General features: G+C 41.6%; 1 protein-coding gene across 1 annotated transcript; it reads left to right on the top strand.

The window, feature by feature from the left end:
• The first annotated feature begins 14,045 nt into the window (after window positions 1-14,045).
• On the top strand, window positions 14,046-23,492 carry ANKRD1 (ankyrin repeat domain 1). Its single transcript, XM_019952899.2, has 9 exons — window positions 14,046-14,199; window positions 14,870-15,049; window positions 15,944-16,081; window positions 16,421-16,528; window positions 18,010-18,108; window positions 19,627-19,725; window positions 19,833-19,931; window positions 20,067-20,165; window positions 22,650-23,492. Exons 1-9 carry the CDS (start codon window positions 14,173-14,175, stop codon window positions 22,758-22,760), a joined length of 960 nt encoding a protein of 319 aa, XP_019808458.1. The 5' UTR covers window positions 14,046-14,172; the 3' UTR covers window positions 22,761-23,492.
• Window positions 23,493-23,866: the final 374 nt, after the last annotated feature.

Here is a 23,866-nt window from a genome sequence, read left to right as displayed (position 1 = left end):
TACACATGTCTCTTTCAATTCTGGTTTCCTCAGTGTGTATGCCCAGCAGTGGGATTGCTGGGTTGTATGGCAGTTCTATTTCCAGTTTTTTAAGGAATCTCCACTCTGTGTGATCTTTTAGTGCTATGAGAATATCCTGATGCCCAACAATCTTTTATGGTCTTCGTGTTCATAGATGATCTTTCCTTGAATCAATTATTTCATTGGGGGTTATAAAGCCATTAACTTTCTAATTGTACCCTTCTCTCCATATCGATTAGCTGGCATTCTTCTGTTAAGAAGAGACTTTCCCTTTCCTTTCCTTTCTATATTTATTTACTTGTTTATATATTCATATTAGCTTTTTGAGTACCGTTATGGACAGACACGACTGAGCGACTTCACTTTCACTTTTCACTTTCATGCATTGGAGAAGGAAATGGCAACCCAATCCAGTGTTCTTGCCTGGAGAATCCCAGGGATGGGGGATCCTGGGTGGCTGCCGTCTATGGGGTCACACAGAGTTGGACATGACTGAAGTGACTTAGCAGTAGCAGCAGCATGGACTCAAAAGATTGTCTTATTCAGAAGTTAACATCGTGATTCTTTCTGACATTTGACATGTCCCAAATCTGGAGAGCAGGAGCCCTTACAGTTGCATCTTTGGGCAAGTTCCCCATGGTCTGTGAGTATCATGGTCTGTGCTTCCTGGCACAGGGTAGTCTAAGCTCATATTGAACCTCCCCTGTTCCATATATATATGAACTATAAGCACGGTATAGGAGGAGACAAAATATGAAATGATACATGTGTGGGCATTTACTCTGAAGGGAATACAGCACTAAATGTCAGCCAGGGTATCTTTGTGAAGAAAAATAACCAAGACACTTTTAAGCTAGAGATGGAGTACTGGTCTGGAAGCAGGGAGACCTGGATTGGAATCCCAACTCTGTGTGACTTGGGTTGAACCACTTAATCTCTTCTGGTGTCACTTGCTCCATTGTATTTAATTAGGGAACTGGGCTAGAGGTACTGAAACCCTTTGTATGTTCCAAAATTCAATGTTCTGAAGAGATTAACAAAACCTATTTATGAGAAGGGTTTTGAGCTGAAAGTGGGGATTGTTCCTGTAAGATTTTAGGGGCAAAAACCTTACCTTTTACTTTTTCTCCTCTTCATCTAATAAAACTCATTGTAAAGAGTGCTCAGTCAATGTTTTTGGTGGTGATGATCTTTTCTGAAGCTAGAACGAAACAGACTGAACTGCCAAGATTTAGGTAAACCATAAAAAAAAAAAAAAAAAAAAAAAAAAAAAACTATGGTAAAAGGAGAGTTTAAGCACTGGGATGTTTACAAAGGGAGGCCTCAGTCTTTAAAGTAGGAGGATCCTACCTGCTTGAACCTGGCCCTTCCTGATGGTCAGAGAATGAACTCAATGACTGCTTGGTGTTTTTTCCTGGTCCTCAAGTTGTCTTTTCCTAAAGAATCCAAACTTAAGATGTCTTGTAGCATTTTCTCCTTTATTAGGAAACTCCAAACTACACCAAGAAAAATTTTCTTCCAACACTCCTTACTTGAAGTCAGAAATTGCATTTTAAAAGTAATTCTCTTCTGCTTTAATAAATTGGCTAAAAAGGTTAAATGGATTTTCTTTCTATGTTTGCAGTGAGAGAAGCACTTATCTCTCACCCCAAGTGAATGTCCTATGTAATTGGATGTGAATTAATTCCAAAGTTGCATCAAAATCTTTTCAGAGTGTTACTATGACAATCAGACTTCTTTTTCAAAAACCACTTCAGTGCAAACTCTTCATCATCCCACTGTCCATTCAGTACAATTTAATCTCATGAAGTCAGTTTAGCTTTTCAAGAAGTTTAGGGGTAGAAGGGGAAAACATTATGCATTCACAATAGCTGATTCTCCCACACACCCATTCTCCTCTGAGTGGTAACAGGCAATCCACTCATCCTTATCACCATCTCACAATGCTGATTATTACAGGCTCTGCCTTACATATCAGAAGAGGTAGATATAGTGGCTCAGACGGTAAAGAATCTACCTGCAATGCAGGAGACCCAGGCTCGATCTCTGGGTCAGGAAGATCCCCTGGAGAAGGGAAAGGCTACCTACTCCAGTATTCTGGCCTTGAGAATTTCTATAGTTCATCGGGTCACAATTTGTATAGTCCATCGGACACGACTGAGCAACTTTCACTTTATGGGCTTCCCTTGTTGCTCAGTTGGTAAAGAATCTGCCTGCAACTGAACCAGGAAGAAAGAGAAATTATGAACAACCCAATTACAAGCACTGAAATTTAAGCTGTGATCAAAAATCTCCCAAAAATCAAAAGCCCAGGACCAGATGGCTTCACAGGAGAATTCTATCAAACATTTAGAGAAGAGCTAATGCCTATCCTTCTAAAACTCTTTCAAAAAATTGCAGAGGAAAGAATACTTCCAAACTCATTCTATGAGGCCACCATCACCCTGATACCAAAACCAGACAAAGACAACACACAAAAAAAGAAAACTACAGGCCAATATCACTATGATGTTCATCACTATGATGAACATAGATGAAAAAATCCTCAATAAAATTTTAGCTAACAGAATTCAGCAACACATTACAAAGCTCATACACCATGATCAAGTTGAATTTAATCCAGGAATGCAAGCATTCTTCAATATATGAAAATCAATCATGTGTTACACCATATTAGCAATTTGAAAGATAAAAACCATATGATAATCTCAATAGATGCATAAAAAGCCTTTGACAAAATTCAGTACCCATTTATGATTAAAACTCTTCAGAAAATGGGTATAGAAAGAACCAACCTCAACATAGTAGAGGCCATATATGATAAGCCTACAGCAAACATTATTCTCAATGGTGAAAAACTGAAAGCATTCCCCCTAAGATCAGGAATAAGACAAGGGTGTCCACTTTCACCACTATTATTCAACATAGTTCTGGAAGTCCTACCTACAGCAATCAGAGAAGAAAAAGAAATAAAAGGAATCTGGGTTGGAAAAGAAGAAGTAAAGCTCTCACTATTGGCAAATGACATGATACTGTACAGAGTAAACCCTAAAGATAGTATCAGAAAATTACTAGAGCTAATCAGTGAATTTAGCAAAGTTGCAGTTTACAAAATCAATACACAGAAATCACTTGCATTTCTATATACTAACAATGAAAAATCAGAAAGAGAAATTAAGGAATAAATCCCATTCATCATTGAAATAAAAAGAATTAACTATATAGGAATAAATTTACCCAAGGAGAAAAAAGAACTATACACAGAAAATTATAAGACACTGATGAAAGAAATGAAAGATGGCATAAACAGATGGAGAGCTATTTCATGTTCCTGGGTAGGAAGAATCAATATTGTGAAAATGACTATACTAGCAAATGCAGTCTACAGATTCAATGTGATCCCTATCAAATTACCAATGACATTTTTCACAGAATTAGAACAAAAAATTTCACAATTGAAATTGAATGAAATTCAAGCAAAATGAATTTCACAATTCATATGGAAATACCCCAAAATAGCCAAAACACTCTTGAGAAAGAAGAATGGAGCTGAAGGAATCAACCTTCCTGACTTCAGATTATACTACAAAGCTACAGTCATTAAGACAGTATGGCACTGGCACAAAAAAACAGAAATATAGACCAATGGAACAAGATAGAAAGCCCAGAAATAAACCCATGCACCTACAGGCACCTTATTTTTGACAAAGGAGGCAAGAATATACAATGGGGTAAGGACAGCCTCTTCAATAAATGGTGCTTGGAACACTGGACAGCTATATGTAAAAGAATGAAATTAAAACACTTCCTAGGAGCTATCCCACGTTGAAGGTCAGGAAGGGTAGCGGTGAGGAGATACCCCTCATCCAAGGTAAGGAGCAATGGCTGTGCTTTGCTGGAGCAGCTGTGAAGAGATACCCCACGCCCAAGGTAAGAGAAACACAAGTAAGATGGTAGGTGTTGCAAGAGGGCATCAGAGGGCAAACACACTGAAACCATACTCACAGAAAACCAGTCAATCTAATCACACTAGGACCACAGCCTTGTTTAACTCAATGAAACTAAGCAATGTCCGTGGGGCAACCCAAGATGGGCGGGTCATGGTGGAGAGATCTGACAGAATGTGGTCCACTGGAGAAGGGAATGGAAAACCACTTCAGTATTCTTGCCTTGAGAACCCCATGAACAGTATGAAAAGGCAAAATGATAGGATACTGAAAGAGGAACTCCCCAGGTCAGTAGGTGCCCAATATGCTACTGGAGATCAGTGGAGAAATAACTCCAGAAAGAATGAAGGGATGGAGCCAAAGCAAAAAGAATACCCAGCTGTGGATGTGACTGGTGATAGAAGCAAGGTCCGATGCTGTAAAGAGCAATATTGCATAGGAACCTGGAATGTTAGGTCCATGAATCAAGGCAAATTGGAAGTGGTCAAACAGGAGATGGCAAGAGTGAATGTCGACATTCTAGGAATCAGCGAACTGAAATGGACTGGAATGGGTGAATTTAACTCAGATGACCATTATATCTACTACTGTGGGCAGGAATCCCTCAGAAGAAATGGAGTAGCCATCATGGTCAACAAAAGAGTCCGAAATGCAGTACTTGGATACAATCTCAAAAACGACAGAATGATCTCTGTTCATTTCCAAGGCAAACCATTCAATATCACAGTAATCCAAGTCTATGCCCCAACCAGTAACACTGAAGAAGCTGAAGTTGAACAGTTCTATGAAGACCTACAAGACCTTTTATAACTAACACCCGAAAAAGATGTCCTTTTCATTATAGGGGACTGGAATGGAAAAGTAGGAAGTCAAGAAACACCTGGAGTAACAGGCAAATTTGGCCTTGGAATACGGAATGAAGCAGGGCACAGACTAATAGAGTTTTGCCAAGAAAATGCACTGGTCATAACAAACACCCTCTTCCAACAACACAAGAGAAGACTCTACACATGGACATCACCAGATGGTCAACACCGAAGTCAGACTGATTATATTCTTTGCAGCCAAAGATGGAGAAGCTCTATACAGTCAGCAAAAACAAGACCAGGAGCTGACTGTGGCTCAGACCATGAACTCCTTATTGCCAAATTCAGACTTAAATTGAAGAAAGTAGGGAAAACCACTAGACCATTTAGGTATGACCTAAATCAAATCCCTTATGACTATACAGTGGAAGTGAGAAATAGACTTAAGGGCCTAGATCTGATAGATAGAGTGCCTGATGAACTATGGAATGAGGTTCATGACATTGTACAGGAGACAGGGATCAAGACCATCCCCATGGAAAAGAAATGCAAAAAAGCAAAATGGCTGTCTGGGGAGGCCTTACAAATAGCTGTGAGAAGAAGAGAGGTGAAAAGCAAAGGAGAAAAGGAAAGATATAAGCATCTGAATGCAGAGTTCCAAAGAATAGCAAGAAGAGATAAGAAAGCCTTCTTCAGCAATCAATGCAAAGAAATAGAGGAAAACAACAGAATGGGAAAGACTAGAGATCTCTTCAAGAAAATCAGAGATACCAAAGGAACATTTCATGCAAAGATGGGCTCAATAAAGGACAGAAATGGTATGGACCTAACAGAAGCAGAAGATATTAAGAAGAGATGGTAAGAATACACAGAAGAACTGTACAAAAAAGATCTTCACGACCCAGATAATCACGATGATGTGATCACTGACCTAGAGCCAGACATCCTGGAATGTGAAGTCAAGTGGGCCTTAGAAAGCATCACTATGAACAAAGCTAGTGGAGGTGATGGAATTCCAGTTGAGCTATTCCAAATCCTGAAAAATGATGCTGTGAAAGTGCTGCACTCAACATGCCAGCAAATTTGGAAAACTCAGCAGTGGCCACAGGACTGGAAGAGGTCAGTTTTCATTCCAATCCCAAAGAAAGGCAATGCCAAAGAATGCTCGAACTACCGCACAACCGCACTCATCTCACACACTAGTAAAGTAATGCTCAAAATTCTCCAAGTCAGGCTTCAGCAATACGTGAACCGTGAACTTCCAGATGTTCAAGCTGGTTTTAGAAAAGGCAAAGGAACCAGAGATCAAATTGCAACATCTGCTGGATCATGGAAAAAGCAAGAGAGTTCCAGAAAAAGATCTATTTCTGCTTTATTGACTATGCCAAAGCCTTTGACTGTGTGGATCACAATACACTGTGGAAAATTCTGAAAGAGATGTGAATACCAGACCACCTGATCTTCCTCTTGAGAAACCTGATTGCAGGTCAGGAAGCAACAGTTAGAACTGGACATGGAACAACAGACTGGTTCCAAATAGGAAAAGGAGTACGTCAAAGCTGTATATTGTCACCCTGCTTATTTAACTTCTATGCAGAGTACATCACGAGAAACACTGGGCTGGAAGAAGCACAAGCTGGAATCAAGATTGCTGGGAGAAATATCAATAACATCAGATATGCAGATGACACCACCCTTATGGCAGAAAGTGAAGAGGAACTAAAAAGCCTCTTGATGAAAGTGAAAGAAGAGAGTAAAAAAGTTGGCTTAAAGCTCAACATTCAGAAAACAAAGATCATGGCATCCGGTCCCACCACTTCATTGGAAATAGATGGGGAAACAGTGGAAACAGTATCAGACTTTATTTTTTGGGGCTCCAAAATCACTGCAGATGGTGACTGCAGCCATGAAATTAAAAGACGCTTACTCCTTGGAAGGAAAGTTATGACCAACCTAGATAGCATATTCAAAAGCAGAGACATTACTTTGCCAACAAAGGTTCGTCTAGTCAAGGCTATGGTTTTTCCTGTGGTCATGTATGGATGTGAGAGTTGGACTGTGAAGGCTGAGTGCTGAAGAATTGATGCTTTTGAACTGTGGTGTTGGAGAAGACTCTTGAAGGTCCCTTGGACTGCAAGGAGATCCAACCAGTCCATTCTGAAGGAGATCAGCCCTGGGATTTCTTTGGAAGGAATGATGCTAAAGCTGAAACTCCAGTACTTTGGCCACCTCATGCAAAGAGTTGACTCACTGGAAAAGACTCTGATGCTGGGAGGGATTGGGGGCAAGAGGAGAAGGGGACGACAGAGGATGAGATGGCTGGATGGCATCACTGACTCGATGGACGTGAGTCTCAGTGAAATCTGGGAGTTGGTGATGGACAGGGAGGCCTGTCGTGCTGCGATTCATGGGGTCGCAAAGAGTCGGACACGACTGAGCAACTGATCTAATCTGATCTGATCTGAACACCATACACAAAGATAAACTGAAAATGGATAAAGATTTAAGTGTAAGACCAAAAACTATAAAACTCTTAGAGGAAAACAGAGGCAGAACACTCAATGACATAAATCAAAGCAAGATCCTCTATGACCCACCTCCTAGAGTAAAGGAAATATAAACAAAAGTAAGCAAGTGGGAACTGATTAAACTTAAAAGCTTCTGCACAGCAAAGGAAACTATAAGCAAGGTGAAAAGAACCCTCAGAATGGGAGAAAATAATGGCAAATGAAACAACTGACAAAGGATTAATTTCCAAAATATGCAAGCAGCTCATACAACTCAATGCCAAAAAAACAAACAACCCAATCAAAAAGTGGGAAAAAGACCTAAACAGACATTTCTCCAAAGAAGACATACAGATGGCTAACAAACATATGAAAAGATACTCAACATCACTCATTATTAGAGAAATACAAATCAAAACCACAATGAGATATCACCTCACACTGGTCAGAATCACCATCATCAAAAAAATCTACAAACAATAAATGCTGGAGAAGGTGTGGGAAAAGGGAACGCTCTTGCACTGTTGGTGGGAATGTAAATTGATACAGCCACTATGGAAGACGGTATGGAGGTTCCTTGAAAAACAAGGAATAAAACCACCATATGACCCAGCATTCTCACTCCTAGACACATACCCTGAGGAAACCAAAATTGAAAAAGACACATGTATCCCATTGTTCGTTGCAGCACTATTTACAATAGCTAGAACATGGAAGCAACCTAGATGCCCATTGACAGATGAATGGATAAAGAAATCGTGGTACATATATACAATGGAAAATTACTCAGCCATAAAAAGGAACACATTTGAGTCAGTTCTGATGAGGTGGCTGAATCTAGAACCTATTATACAGAGGGAAGTGAGTCAGAAAGAAAAAGATAAATATCGTATTCTAACACATATATACAGAATCTAGAAGAATGGTACTGAAGAATTTATTTACAGGGCAGCAATGGAGAAACAGACATAGAGAATAGATTTATGGACATGGGGAGAGGGGAGGAGAGGGTGAGATGTATGGAAAGAGTAACATAGAAACTTACATTACCATATGTAAAATAGAAAGTCAATAGGAATTTGCTGTGGGGCTCAAGAAACTCAAAGAGGGGCTCTGTATCAACCTAGATGAGTGGGCTGGGGAAGGAGATGGGAGGAAGTTCAAAAGGGAGGTGATATATGTATACCTATGGCTGATTCATGTTGAGGTTTGACAGAAAACAACAAAATTCTGTAAAGCAGTTATTCTTCAATGGAAACAAAACAACAAAACAAAACAAAAAAGAAGAATCTGCCTGCAATGCAGGAGACCTGGGTTCAATTCTCAGGTCGGGAAAATCCCCTGGAGAAGGAAATGTCAACCCACTCCAGTATCCTTGCCTGGAGAATCCCATGGAGAGAGGAGCCTGGTGGGTTACAGTCTAAGGGGTCACAAGAGTTGGACATGACTGAATGACTAAGCTCAGCACAGCACCTGTGTTAGAGGCTTTGGAGAATCCACTCTGTGGTCCGCGTGTGGTGCTGCAGTCACGAGGGCTGTTTATTTCTATCTATTAATTCAGTGATTTTGAGATCTCAATAAAACTTTAGGGGCTCAGAAATCATTTTGTTCAAAGCTCTCCTTTGGTAATTTGAGGAGTTGAGGGGATTTGCTCAACTAGTCCCAGGGCAGAGCCCGGATTAAAAGCCAGGTTCCCTAATTCCTCACCCCACATCCTTCATCTTTCACAACTTTATACATTTATATATACAAAGGCTGCCCTCCTTGGTTTTGTGGCAGAAGCAGCATGCTATGTTGCCTGCGGTTTTCCTTAAAAAAAAACTCAGTAAAACTGAAAACTCCCTGAGGGCAGGAGAGTTTGACTCTTGAAAGCATTGGTATATCTCTAGCTCTAAAAAATGCCTGACACATAGTAGGGCCAAATAAATATTGATGGTAAGTTTGATGTGTGTTTCCCACAGTCTTAGTAAAGGTGATTTCACAATCAGAATTCTGACACTGGGATAAAGATGACTTTACTGCCTCTATCTTCAAGGATATACACGTATATATTTATGTATGTATTCATTTAAATCTGTACCCTGGAGTGGTAATCTCAATGCTGGGGGGAAATTAGAATCAACTGGAAAGGTTTTGTTTGTTGGTTTTTTTCCTTTTTCAAGACAATACCTGGATATTAAAGTTTATATTCAGATTTCATTCACCTGGGTTGAGATGATTCTAAGATGCACCCAGCCTTGGAACCACCACCCAAGGAAAGGGCACTTGTGATATGCCCTAACTGGGAAATTATACTTGTCATGGTTGGTCAGCATTTGAAAAATGCTAATAAGATGCTCACACTCCAGAGGATATTACCTAAGCACTTTATCTTTATCCCTAATTAGTATTAGAAGATTATTTGTTATTTAGCATTAAAATGTTCCTAATTATTTGTCATTGAAAGGAGATTTGAGATATGTGATTTGGCTAGGAAAGACTATAAAACTCCTACCAGATGTTAGCTAAATACTTAGCCTCACTATGTGTCAGGCACTTTGCTATGTATGCTCTGTGGAGTCCTAGACCTATATATTCAGTACTAGCAATTGGTCAGATCTTGTCTTGGGTCATACATGGAAGGTTCTGTCATCTGATTGGGCTAGCAAATTAGCTAAAGTCTACTGCTAGAATGACTTCATTTTCCAGGCACTGTCTTAGAGTGTAATGGGTAGGGGCCACTTTCAGAAAGTTTACAGAACAGTCGTGTGGCTGTGTATACCTGTTAGCTGACACAATCCATAAGCGGGGCAGAATTTGGCTACAGACATAATTTATAGCAAGGCACCTGCTGCTGTAAGGTATGGGGAAGAGACCTACTGCTGCTGCTAAGTTGCTTCAGTCGTGTCCGACTCTGTGTGACCCCACAGACCACAGCCCACCAGGCTCCCCCATCCCTGGAATTCTCCAGGCAAGAATACTGGAGTGGGTTGCCATTTCCTTCTCCAATGCATGAAAGTGAAAAGTGAAAGTGAAGTCACTCAGTCGTGTCTGACTCTTCGTGACCCCATGGGCTGCAGCCCACCAGGCTCCCCCACCCAAGGGATTTTCCAGGCAAGAGTATTGGAGTGGGGTGCCATTGCCTTCTCCTACAGCCTTCACCCATCTCTACCAAAGGAAACTGCTGATATTTGCAAAAAGGCAGCTTGAAACTGGGTTGCTTACAACCCAGTGTGTATGCAATTTTTATTCAGAGCTCTGGATACAGGAGGACCTTGGTCTTGAGTCTATCCTTTGAGAGGAGAGGAAGGCAGATGCCTTCTGCTCAAAATGTTCCCAGTACTGCTCAAAATGTTCCCAGCATGTGTAGCTTTTCAAATACAGGTGATTTCATCCTTGGTTGGCAGGGAAGGGAAGGAACCTTGAACCTTGTTTGCTTCAATTCTATGACCTCCCTCTGGTATTTTTGAGTGTGTAACTGAACCTAGGCTTGGCTGGAGGGATACTTGGATTCCTAGTAGGGCCAAGTCAGCCATTTCTCAGAGCCAAGAGAGGTGAGGAGCAGCTGGGACTGGGAAGGCAATTAGGAGGGATGGGAAAATGAGCAGTTACAAGTGCAACAGCAGAACAAGGTGGCTTCCAGTCAGAGTCTGGCGACAGTCCTCAGAGTCCTTCCTGTTTGTATCAAGGTGGGTGTTCCGAGGGCAAGAAGTGTTAATAACCATACCATTTTGTGTGCTATAAAATACCTTGGATTGTAGCAAATAAGAGACCATTTTGGAAAACAGCCTAAATGTCTATAAATAGGAGACTGGTTAAATAAGCAAGGGTATGTCCACACACAGAAATCCACGTGGTGGTTGAAGATAATGAGACAGACTCATCCGTGCTGGTAGAAGATAATCTTTAAGACACATGATCAAGAGAAACACATCAAGTACCAAATCAGCACTCAGCAAGATTACAATTAAGCAACCTTCTTCTCTCTGCATTGTTTTAATTTTAACAACATATTTGTATGTTACTTACATAGTCAAGAAAACAGTAAAAATAAAAAGTCTGAGTAAAATGTAAAAATAAGTGTAAAATGTCCTAAAATTTGGCAAGACAAAATTGTCCTTGGAGCTGAGCTATACGGCACATGAACCCTGGTGGTGCTGGGGCACGTCTCTCAAACCCTGGGTGACAATAATAAACGCTTTAGACTCCACTTCTCTGCCCCTCAGTTTCCTTACCTGTAAATAGGATTATAATCCTGGTCGCATTGAAATGCACAAATCCTGAGAGGAAGGAGAAAAAGCTCTTAAGATGACTCTGGCCAGTCTCAGGGACCATTTCCTTGCTCATTCTATTTGACACTGGGTTGCTAAATCATTCTAGAACCAATTTGTCTTAATTCGTCTTGATAAGGAAAGGTTATGCTTAGTTTGAGGTTGTGATCAAGTCAAATGTACAAATTTCAGAACTTACTCCACTATGGGAACTTTCATGGAAAGGAAGCTCCTTAAAAGCAAGTCACAGAAAACTCTCCTCCAGTTGCGAAGTTTGGTTCTCAATTTTGATGAATAGGAATGATTTGAAAATACAGTTTCATCTGATCTGTTGTTAGGGAGCTATGTGTATCTAGAAGCTCTTTTGAAAAGCAAAATCTTCTCATGTTTTACAATGACCAATGGGATCAATACTGGAAGCGGCGAGTGGAGAGGCAGGTAGAATTTACTCACCTGATGATACCCAGGGATCTGGCCAGCAGGCTCCTTTCTCTAAGTTCTGCCCATCCCATCAAGCCTTCCTCAAGCGTCATCCTCTGCAGTTTTCTGTAGACCTATTGGACTCTCCTGCGTAAAACCAGCCAGGTTTGAGGGGATAATTAAATGACCAGAGGAAGAAATAGGCTTGGTGTACCATCCCACCCACTTTGACTTGCTTTTTTTTTTTTTTTTTTGAGGTGTCCTGAACATGGAAGGACCTTTTAATAGGTCTTGGTTGGGCCCTGAGTGGGTCTAGGTTTGAACTACTCTGAAAATGTGCTCTGACCTCAATGATTCTCTGCTTCTGATGGACGGAATCCAAACTCTTCAACCTAGCATCCAGCAACCAGCTGTGCGTCTGCAGCCAGTGACTTGTCACGTTTCTGCGCCTCCGTGCCCTCTCTGTAGAATGAAAGCACTGGCCTTGCTTGAACTTTGAGGGCATTACCAGCTCTGGGATTCAATATCCAAGACGCTTCAACAACCGGTGACCCTTCCCTCAAGGAGATCTGCTAAGGCTCCCCGCAGTTTGGGTCAGGCCTGGAACAAAGAGACTAAGATAAGAAACGGTAGGAAAAGTTTAATGGCTACTTCTTATTTAAAGAAACCAGTGAAAATGGTCATCGCTGTCTCCACCTCAAAGAAAACACCAGGAAATTTCATTTTCGTAAAACCCCTTTTAGGATAGAACATTAGGAGACTAGAACAGATACCCGGGTAATTGGGAGGATCCCTCTTTGTCAGCACTTTGGTCGGGGGGCAGGTGGGGGGTGTCAGTGTGTCATTCTGAAAATTTCAGCAAAACCACCCCCAGGCTGATCAGGGGAAAGAAGAGATTGGCAGCCATGTGTGCTGAGTGGGGTGCATTTGAGGGAGTGATGGACACAGAAGGTCAACAGAACATCTAATGAACACACTTCTCCATTCACACTCTCTTTCTCTCACTCTCCCCTCCTTTCTTTTACTGAAAAAAAAAAAAAAAAACATTTTAAAATGGCTTTGGAGATAGTAATTCTAGTTTCTCCTTGGACTGTAAAGAGACAGTAAACATTTTTACATAATTTAACACTTCAGAGATGAGAAACCAGGATCAGAGGTCTTTTTTCACTCCAACCCAAACAAAGCTCTTTGTTCCTCTGGCAACCTGTCTCAAACCTTCATCAGAATTACTCGAGTGCTTTGAAAAACACAGACTCCTAGGACTCAGCCATAAATTGACACAGAACGCCCCAGAGTGGGGCCCAGGGACCTGCAGTTTTCACCAGCTCCGGCAGGTGTCTTTTCTCCACAGCAACTGAGAACTGTGGCTCAATGACCTGATCAAGGTCATACTGTTAACTAACAATCGGCCTCATATAATCTATCTCAGGACATTTTGAAACTTTTTTGAATAAAAAGTGTTCCAGTAAGTATGCTGTTTTAGAAGACAGTAAGCATGTCATGTGCTAATTATGGCCTGTGACACCGTGAAATAAAACTGTATTACTGAATGCTTTCAATTTCTTATAATGATGGTAAGGTGGCCTGTCATGGGGCCTTTTTAGCCCTCGACATCACTCCAGAGGATTCCAAACAGATATAGACAAGGGCCATTAGGACCTGAGTCCTTTCCTCTCGGGCTGTTTACCCACGGGAATAGGATGTCCTAAAGCAACACTTCCCCCAAGTGACGTGTTGATAAGTCTGGTTATCAGAAAGATATTACTGGCGGTGTGATACGCAGGGCATTTACATTTTCTTGATAGGGTTAGTCATATGAAAGCTGACAAAGAAGGAAAAGGAGCAGCGGTGTGGCGCAATGTCAACAGACAGCTGTCCTCTGGCTCCCCGATAAATAGGATGACTTGCATTGCTGAGCGGTGTGGTCACTGCCAAAGGAATGGCCCTCTCACATTTCTTCCTGATTCACATATTCAGTGGGGTTACTTATCATCCCCTCCCTCCCCTGCTTCCCAGACACTGAGTCTGAAATGAAAAATTCACCTGCCTCTGAGTTGGCCCCAAGAGGGAGGGGGGGCAGGGGTGTTACTTGGGTTCCCAGGTTGGAAGATTATCTCACCCAGCTCTAGCTATATAAGCTCACTGGAGCAGATGGGCTCCCCAGGGCAACTCAAGGGTTCATTCCTCAGGAGGAAAACAGACTGACGAACTTCGGGTCAACATGATGGTTCTGAAGGTAGAAGAGCTGGTATGTAAAGCACATTATTTTTATGCAGTGAAAAATGGTGCAGCCTTGACTTTTATTTGAAAATTGAAATGCTCTTTTCTTTCAGGCATAATGCACAGGTATTCTGAAAAATGTCATATGTGGAAAATGGTTGATTTATGTGATGGAATAAGTAAAATTAGAAAAAAAGGAGCTGGCAGTAACGAATTCTCTACATATTCCCTATTTATTATCTTCTCCTTTGGTTTTATCACTAAAGTGTGGAATCATGTACAGTAATCAAAATGCCTTAGGGGAGAAGTTCTATTGCAACAATATATATCTGGAAACCACAGGAAGGCAAGGGATCATCAAAAGTACTGAAAAATGAAAGAATTTTAAAATCATCAGTGGGGATGGGGGGAAGAGGTTGGGATTTTCTTAGGAGAAATGTGATTAAGTGGATTAAAAGCAGATTTAAACACATCAACCTAACCTAAACCTTGATTTAACCAATAGAAGAGAACAAGTATCTAAAGGTATTCCTGGAACACTGGGGCAGCGCATCACAGCCTGAGCTCTGAGAGTGCATTGCTCTGAAGCCACTGTCAGCAGGGAGGAAGGGCCCAGGGACCTCCTGCAGCATCCTTTATGGAGAAGGACCCCAGGACGGACTCTGTTATTCTGACCCGGCCACCTTCTTCCCTTGTAGGTTACAGGGAAGAAGAAAGGCAATGGGGATGCTGGGGAGTTCCTTCCTGAGGACTTCAGAGATGGAGAATATGAAGCTGCTGTCACTTTAGAGAAGCAAGAAGACCTGAAAACACTTCCGGTCCACTTTGTCAGCCTGGGGGAGCAACAGTGGAAAACTGAGAAACAGCGAGAGGCAGAGGTAAGGGCCTTCTGGGAGGTTCACTAGTGGGAGGTTGGGGAGGGCGTAGAGGACACAGGTGCCAGATAGCAAGGAGAAAAGAGAGAAACCAAATAAATGCAACCATCCCAAAGGTATTTCTTTATCAATTTCTAACTTACAAAGAAGCAACTTCTATGGAACAGGTTGTAGAAAATAATTCTTTGGCAAGACTATGACCTCTGGATTCCAAATCAATCACCGAATGGTTTTTGACTGTTTTGACTGAAAGACTTGGAAAGAGAAAAGTGTCCAGTGAATTTCTGATGTCTTATATAGTCTAATTAATCCCAAGGAAGGGAGCCTTTTTTTCCCTCAGTAATGTGGTTTGTGGTTCATGGATCATTGTTTGACTGTGGCAACTTTTCGTGTTGAGAAAATGTGTTGCTGGGTGAATTTTCATTACTTACTAACCACAGATGTAGTCCCCAGACAGTCTGTTTCATGAGCGCTGCTCAGTGAGCTACCTAAAAGACACTGGCATAGAAATTTTAAGAGTTTGAAACTTATTAGTAAAGTCTTTTCAATTAAAAAAATTCATGAGCATGATAAAAAAATTCTACAGAAATCTGGGGTCTGTTTATGGAAATAATTACAAAATCATCACTTAGAAACTAGATTCTATCTTCAGGAAGAAGCTGGTAATACAAGCAAGGGAAGTGAAGATAAAGGCAATTAGCTGAAAAATTTGACCCCTAAATACTTGAATAAGAAATCACTAAATCCAAGTCAAAGATTTATTATAAATATTTTTTTTTATCTTTTTGCTCAAACTGTTCACATACTGAGCTCAGACCTTGCAGATTTTGTTTTGACACAACCAGAATGCTTGTCAGTAGAACTCACCATATTTTGAAACATGCATTTCTTTTTTAGCTCAAGAAGAAAAAACTAGAACAAAGATCAAAACTGGAAAATTTAGAAGATCTTGAAATAATCATTCAACTGAAGAAAAGGAAAAAATACAAGAAAACAAAAGTTCCAGTTGTGAAGGAACCTGAACCTGAAATTGTGGTAAGCACTGCTGGGTTTCCTTATGTTGTGGGGGTGGGAGTTGGTTGCTCAGTCATGTCTGACTCTGCAACCCCGTGGACTGTAGCCTGTCAGGCTCCTTTGCCCATGGAATTCTCTGGGCAAGAATACTGGAGTGGGTTGCCATTTCCTTCTTCAGGGGAATCTTCCCAACCCAGATATTGAACCTGGGTCTCTTGTATAGCATGCAGATTCTTTATTGTTTGAGCCACCAGGGAAAACCTCGGCATTAGGCTACAAGCAAATAACTATCTGTGGCGGGTTTGACTGAATGTCGGAAAGCCCATGGTAACTCTCACATTGTTTTCTTTTAAACTTTAGACAGAACCTGTGGATGTGCCTATGTTTCTGAAAGCTGCCCTGGAGAATAAACTGCCAGTAATAGAAAAATTCTTGTCAGACAAGAACAATCCAGATGTCTGTGATGAGGTAAGGTTTATACAAAGCACTGCAAAATCCAGCTTGTTAATTTTGTGTTTCTTATGCTTTACTGCAGCCTTGCTAGTTTGGTGCCAGAAATCAATCCACCTGAAACCGTCGCCCCAGCTGTTGCCACATATGCCAGTAGCATAACAGGGGAGTGCAGTGGGCCAGAAAAAGAAAATGCTGGATCAGTGCTATGGATTGCATTATTTTTTTGCACTCTCATTTTCTTCCCACTGCTTTTTCAGTTTGCCTTTAATTTTGAGATCTTTGGGATAGACTTTTAGTATGGCAGGACCAACCACTCATGACTGGAGAAATATATTGTTAGCATTAGCTTTGACTGGACCCAAATATATCAGCTCTACACAGGGAATCTCTAGCCCGGAGTTCAAGTGTCAGTTCTATCAGTACTCACTTATTTGATTCTTGGCAGCCAATCTGCATTTTCTGGACCTCAGTTTCCTTATCTAAAAAGAGAGGGCATTGGAGTGAAATAATGCCTAATAGTGTTCCAGCACAAATAGCCTATTAATCCATTTGCGTGTGAGCTCAGGAGTCTCCAACTCTGCGACTGCACAGACTGCAGTCTGCCAGGCTCCTCTGTTCATGGGATTTTTCAGGCAAGAATACTGGAGTGGGTTGCCATTTTCTTCTCCAGGGGACCTTCCTGACGCAGAGATGGTATCTGCTGCCTCATGTGTTTCCTACTTTGGCAGGCAGATTCTTTATCACTGAGCCACCTGAAGTGAAAGTGTTAGTTGCTCAGTTGTGTCTGACTCTTTGTGACCCCATGGACTGTAGCCCGCCAGTTCCTCTGTCCATGGCATTCTCCAGACAAGAATACTGGAGTGGGTTTCCATTCCCTTCTCCAGCGGATCTTCTCAGCCCAGAGATCAAGCCTGGGGTCTCTTGCATTGCAGGCGGATTCTTTACCCTCTGAGCCACCAGGGAAGCCACCTGGGAAGCCCATTAATCCATTACTTGAAGCCAATTTATCAGACATCACTAATCCTTTTTTGACTCCTTTCCCCTATGAACTGGAATGGGGAATCATTTCTGAAGCTGAAAGAAAAATGTCTTCCGTTATCTTAAAAATGAATACTTTTTGATATTCAACCTAACAGCAGTCCCAAAGGAAGGAAATGGCCTGAACTACATGGCAGATACTACAGAAATCATGAGGGCACAAAACACAAGAAAGGGAAGTGTCAGCACTTGGGTAGTTTTGAATCTTTAAGTCCATGCACCTCGATGAAGACCTCTAATCACTTAGAAACGTGTATTGTAGGAGACGCAAATCTCAGTTGCAGAATAATGGTTCCAGTCGATAATTTTAGTAAATTTGACATTTCTAACTCATAAAAAAGAACTCAAGTTTATATCAGCTAGGTCATCAGAATCCCTAGCTTCCTATTTCTTAGAAAGGATTTATACTCATTTTTATATGCATTGTTCTCTCTCACTCTTTTAAAAATCTCTGACAGTATAAACGGACAGCTCTTCACAGAGCATGCTTGGAAGGACATTTGGCAATCGTGGAGAAGTTAATAGAAGCTGGAGCCCAGATTGAATTCCGTGATATGGTAAATATATCTCTTTGTTTGGAAATGAGCCAAAGTAAGTAGACTATGTGAAGCTTGAGAAAACCTACCATGAAAAATGGGGCCAATTGTATTGAAGATTGATCTGAGAGAACTAGGCAGAAGCTTATTTCTCCATACAAAGGGAAGTTGGGAGATGGGACTAGGTCACGTGAAAAGTATTTTCCATATATACTGAAAAGGAGAGGAGTATTTCAGGGAAAAGAAGGAAGTGAGAGCTGTTGGACAGAATTCAATATCCTCATCAAAGACTCGGGTCGTTATCAAGTCAGTAGCCTTACTGAGAAGTAATACAGTCAACACTTGCCTTTCAGCATCCCCATCCTTCCATCATATGTGGCCACCTGCTCCTGACCTTTGGCTGCCAGCAACATCTCAGAATTCTCTGGCTGCACACCTTATTTGATAGATGCTGATTGCCGTCAGTGAGATTTGGGGCTAGACTGCACACAAAATGAATTGCATCTATGGGAAGTAGCTGCTATTCAGATTTCAGTAATTCAACCACTGTGATTTATATGCAGACCAGTATATAGCATATCCTATGAAATGAAGATTGAGCTGGGGGAAAAAAATGCTTTATTTATTTAAATACAGCTCAATTTGACTTTTTAAGCAGAGTGGAAAAGGGACTGGAAAAGTCCAAAGGATTTGGCTAAACCTGAACCCAGAAGATACACACGCAGAAAAACAAGTAAAGAAACAAAATATAAAGTTTGCGTGGAAAGACACAAAAATTCATGAGCATGATATTTGGAGGGCCAAGGATATACCAAATTTTCTAGTATGATTAAGTGCAGTAACTACAAATGAGGACGGTGGAGGCAGATGACTGTGCTAGCAGAGAACCAGGAAGAGACGAGGAAAAGACAACAGGGACACAGGAAGAGGCGTCAGATCCAGATGAATATCTTTTGGAAGGGACTACTTCTTTTCTGCCAGAATTTTAAAATCCGTACATTTGTCTAGAACTTTTGAGTTTACCTGGCAAAAGTGGTTTAACGTTCCAGGCACACTGTGGGTTGGAATAACTCTTCTGCCACTTACTAGCTGTGTTTCCTTGGGCAAAAAGTTTGAATAGTTTGGCACCTCCTTTTTCTCATTTGCAAAATGAGCACAGGAACGCCCACTTCACAATGTTGCTGGGAGCGTCCATGCGTCTGAAGTATGTGGCACCATGTGGGCACCACGAAATTCTCAGTACATTTTAGTTCTTATCCTCTCTTAAAAAGATTAGGTTTCTTGAGAACCTCCTAATGATGCAAACATGCACACAGATACATACACAGGAGAGCATACACGTTCCCACATTTTTGCCGAAACATTTGGCAAGAGATTTGAACTACAATAGTTAGAACTGGCAACCTAGACCAGGACAGCCCAGTGCCATCACAGATGCCCTAGCAAACCTGGTATTCCTAGGTCTTAGAAACCAAGAACTAATTCCTCTGACCAGGTTCTTCTTCCACTGAGTCATGTCCTTTCACCTCCCTCGTACAGCTTGAATCCACAGCAATCCACTGGGCAAGCCGCGGAGGAAGCCTGGATGTCTTAAAACTGTTGCTGAACAAAGGCGCCAAAATCAGTGCGCGGGATAAGGTATTTCTCCTACTCCCGTTCCCCTCCTCCCCTTCACACACGCGCTGGGGTCTGGGACAGCCTTTGTCCTCACGCCCAGGGACCCAACGGGCTCTTCCATTTCGTAGTTGCTCAGCACCCCGCTGCATGTCGCGGTGAGGACCGGCCACTACGAGTGCGCAGAGCATCTCATCGCCTGCGAGGCAGACCTCAATGCCAAAGACCGGGTGAGTAGGCCGGCAGAGTTTGGCCTCCTAAAACCTTCACTCATTTATTTGGGATCACTACCCCTGCTGGGCACCTTTTCGGGACCCACTTCCTGGCCTCAGGCCCACCTTTAGCCTATTCACTCTGTTCTCTAGGAAGGAGATACTCCCTTGCATGATGCCGTGAGGCTGAATCGGTACAAGATGATCCGACTCCTGATCACGTATGGTGCCGACCTCAACGTTAAGAACTGTGTAAGTACTCAGGCAAGGGGCCTTGTTTGCCGGCTTTCTAATGAACAGAAGTATGGCTCACATACTTGAAAATAGCCTTACAAAGGTAGCATTTCGGGGGTCTTTTGATGATTTAAATGCCCTGTTCCTTCCCATAAGGATATTGCTGACCTTGGCAAGGACTCAGGTCATCTAGTCAGAGATGGGGAAGCCATAGTGCCTCCTTTGCCCTCAATGCCTAACACAGCATTTAGGAATTCTTTTAGAATTTGGTATTGAAAATAAAAGATGGTCAAACCACCCACCTTCACAGACACAAGCAGTGTCTGCCTTGGCCTGGCTGAGTTAGGCCGGAATAGTCAGGAATAAAGACACCCACCATTCCTGAAGCTCTTGAAAATTCCACAGTGGTCAGTGCAGCCAAGGGTCAAGGAATTCAAATGATTCAACACTGAATCCGAGTAATTGTGAATAGTCCTTCCCCTCTTAAAATGGCATGAATGCCACCACTTTCTTACAGAGGTAGCCATGCATTTATTTGCCTTTATTTTTGAGCTAATTTCTATTCATTCTCCTCTTTGGTTTAGCTGCACATCCCTCAAAATAGTTTCTTATATTTAGGCCCAGAAAATGCTTGTATAAATCCCTTTTACAAGTACATGTTAATTTAGCTTCATCTGTAAGCCAGGGAATGGAACCAGATTTTCCTCATGGTCCCAATTCCTAGTCAAGCATCATCTAATACAAGCTTTAAAAATACCACTGGGAGGAATGAGTGTAAAGTACTGAAGAAGTAATTTGAAAGAGGCTTTTGGAGAATCACTTTACAAAGAAAGGGGAAAAAAAAAAAAAAACCCAGTCATCTTTTACTGTGAATCATTTCCTCCTCTTACTGTGTTACTATAAGACTGAGAGGAATACTTCATCATTCCAAAAAGGAAAATAAAACTGTCTTGGTGACAGGAACAAACTAAATGCAGATAGAGACTGCTTGGGTTGGGAAAGTGTTAACAGTAGGGTCCCCTCATCCTTGATATGGGATTGATCTTATCAAATAATTTAAACCATCAGAAAGAGTAGATTCAACAAAACCCCTAAAGCTGCAGAAAATATAATTTTTTTTCAGGCAGAGATCAAAAGCATATAGATTTGGAGAGACTGTGTAAGTCGCCAGGGAATCACGAGATAAATTTCAATACAAAGGAGTTTAAGGAATTCATGGAAAAATAGCCCTAAATATACAAATAGGCCTTAGAGCTCTGTATTTTCAGTAAGACCCCAGCATAAAGGTTCTAGAACTATAAATGTCATTGACCCAATGGATGGATATTTCCAAAAAAGGATGTTACTGGACCCCATCTTGAAGGGAGTTGTAAACAATACATTACTGTATCATTATTGTATCATTGTCCCAAACTGTCTTCACATCTGCTGCTAAGTGTTCCCCAGGGCACATGCTACAGGGTGAGAAGGTCCAAAATTAAGGTTGCAGGGACGTTAACTCAAATCCGCCTAGGGCCCAGGCAGATCACATAAATGACTTTATGGTGGCTGCAGGCTCTGTGCACATAAGGTAGTGGTCCTTCCCTAATCCAGTCCCTTCTTGCTTCATGAAACCATGGATATCGTGCTGCCAAGCCTTCCAGTTTTTTTCAGAGAGATCACAGATTCAATTGGGAAATCTCTTAATTTCCAACTGTTGCCAATTAATTCCAGTTTTTTAAAACTCTAAGCTGTTTGGGCCAACACAGGTCTCTAGACTTCTTTGCATCTCAAAGCTGCCAGTTTGCAATCTCTGGGATAAAGAGAGACTTCTGAATAGAGATGGAAAATTTTAGGACTTCTCAAATTGAGAGGCAAGAATTGAGAGGTGACATAATTTTAATTTGTGTAAATATCTTGAGACATAAAGTAAAAAAAAAACTTGGTCTCAAAAATCATTGATATTATCTCCAAGAAAAATAAATTTCCTGGGAGAGCCCAGCGTAACTTCTGAGCAGCTGTGAAAAATCTACTCCCTGGAGTGGTACCTGTGTAATTAAGCCAAGGTGTTGCAGCAGCTCATATCCCACCAGTTTTTATCAGTCAGGAATCATTTTCCAAACTGATAGGAACTGGTTTTTGACCAGGTGGATACTGCTGCCTCTCCATGCCCATTCTGCAGTATACTGTATAAGTACAGAGGCATCTTTTGAATTTCAGTGAGTTGGCTTAGGCTTGCTATTTAGTGTCAAGGGACTCGGGATTTTTACCAACACCTGGGATAGTCCCACAGCGGGGCAAATAAACCAAACACTGCTGATCTGCTAATTTGAAATGCCAGAAGCATTCCTGTGAGAAACAGTAAAGGCCTGGTTTGAAAATAAACTGCAGATCATAGTGGGAAACATAAAACACCTCAGTAACATACACCTATCCATTACCTCATCAAATACACACACAGAGGAGAAGAACTTATAGATGCCTTCAACCTGGAAGTCAAATTCCCTCCTCTGTTTCGATTAGGCTGGGAAGACTCCGATGGATCTGGTGCTACACTGGCAGAACGGAACCAAAGCAATATTTGACAGCCTCAAAGAGAACTCCTACAAAGCGTCTCGCATAGCAGCATTCTGAGAAAAGCGATGACAAACGATTCCATTGGCTGCTCTGTACCAGCACATGGAAGGCGTTGCCCCAAAGAGCGACTCGTAGAGAAATCCAGCTTCTGTTTATCAGCCTGTTGTAAAGTGGCACCTAATGAGGTTTGGAGCACAGGGACGTAGGCATTGACGTTTTCCTTAGTGAAACTCACTCTATTTATTTGTATTTATTCCAGTTAACTTATTTATTTATTTACTGCGATACCACCGATACTCAGATCCTTTGTGATCATTCATTTGGTGAACAAGCTTAGTTTGTATGTGACACATCAGAGCCTCCCTGTAGGTAGTTCTTAGACTATGTTAACCAGCAATGCCTATGATGTATCACCTCGCTCAGGTGAGATGTTTCAAGGTGATTTTGAAAGACGAAGGGGATTACTGCAGCCCTCTTTTCTCCTGCATTTTTAATGCTGAAGTTTGAGGCCATGGAAAGCCTGTAGCAGCAGAAGGGGAAACAGAATGAACGTGATTCTGGGAAGACAGTGAAGCTGGCCATTTGACGCCTGGGCCTGGTATTTCTTCCCAAGTATGTACCAAGGTGAAGAGAATGTCTTGAGTGTAAGTGGAAGGAACATGGGCCACTGTGCCGTGCAGAACCAAACGTGCTCAAAAAAGTGAAACTAACTGCAAATTGTAAATGTGTAAATGTGTATTATGTTGTATGTATATTTTATATTCATAATAAAAGCAGATTCTAAACCTCTTTCCTTCTTTAAGTCTGGTGGAAAGGCCATTTAGATGGGGTTATGTCTTCCAAGCTTTTCAGATTATGAATGTTCTGTAGAACTGTACGTACTTCTCAGTATTTCATGTCTACAAAGATCACCTGAGAATCTTGTTAAAATGCAGATTCTGACTCCTCCAGTGGCCGTGGGTGGGGCGTGAGATTCTGCATTACCGACAAGCCCCTGGGCGATGCAGAGGTGATGGTATATCACAGTCTTCAATGAGCAGCATGGCTGTGAAAACTGGATACACAGGAGTTCAAGCTCTTTGGCCCCAGTGATGGGGAGAAAGGGACCTCTGGTGGGCAAAATGATTACTACAATTTAATGAGTCCTTAAAACGTTCCAACTG

Source organism: Bos indicus, chromosome 26 (assembly GCF_029378745.1).
Source record: "Bos indicus isolate NIAB-ARS_2022 breed Sahiwal x Tharparkar chromosome 26, NIAB-ARS_B.indTharparkar_mat_pri_1.0, whole genome shotgun sequence".
In the NCBI taxonomy this organism is placed as follows: Eukaryota; Metazoa; Chordata; class Mammalia; order Artiodactyla; family Bovidae; genus Bos; species Bos indicus.
This window is presented reverse-complemented; position numbering and strand designations above follow the sequence as displayed.

Excerpts from the sequence above, each read along its gene's own strand:
- ANKRD1 (XM_019952899.2), top strand. The coding sequence starts at position 14,173 with ATGATGGTTCTGAAGGTAGAAGAGCTG. Across the intron at positions 16,082-16,420 it reads AACCTGAACCTGAAATTGTG|ACAGAACCTGTGGATGTGCC; the intron begins GTAAGCACTGCT and ends TTTAAACTTTAG. Across the intron at positions 19,932-20,066 it reads ACCTCAATGCCAAAGACCGG|GAAGGAGATACTCCCTTGCA; the intron begins GTGAGTAGGCCG and ends TCTGTTCTCTAG.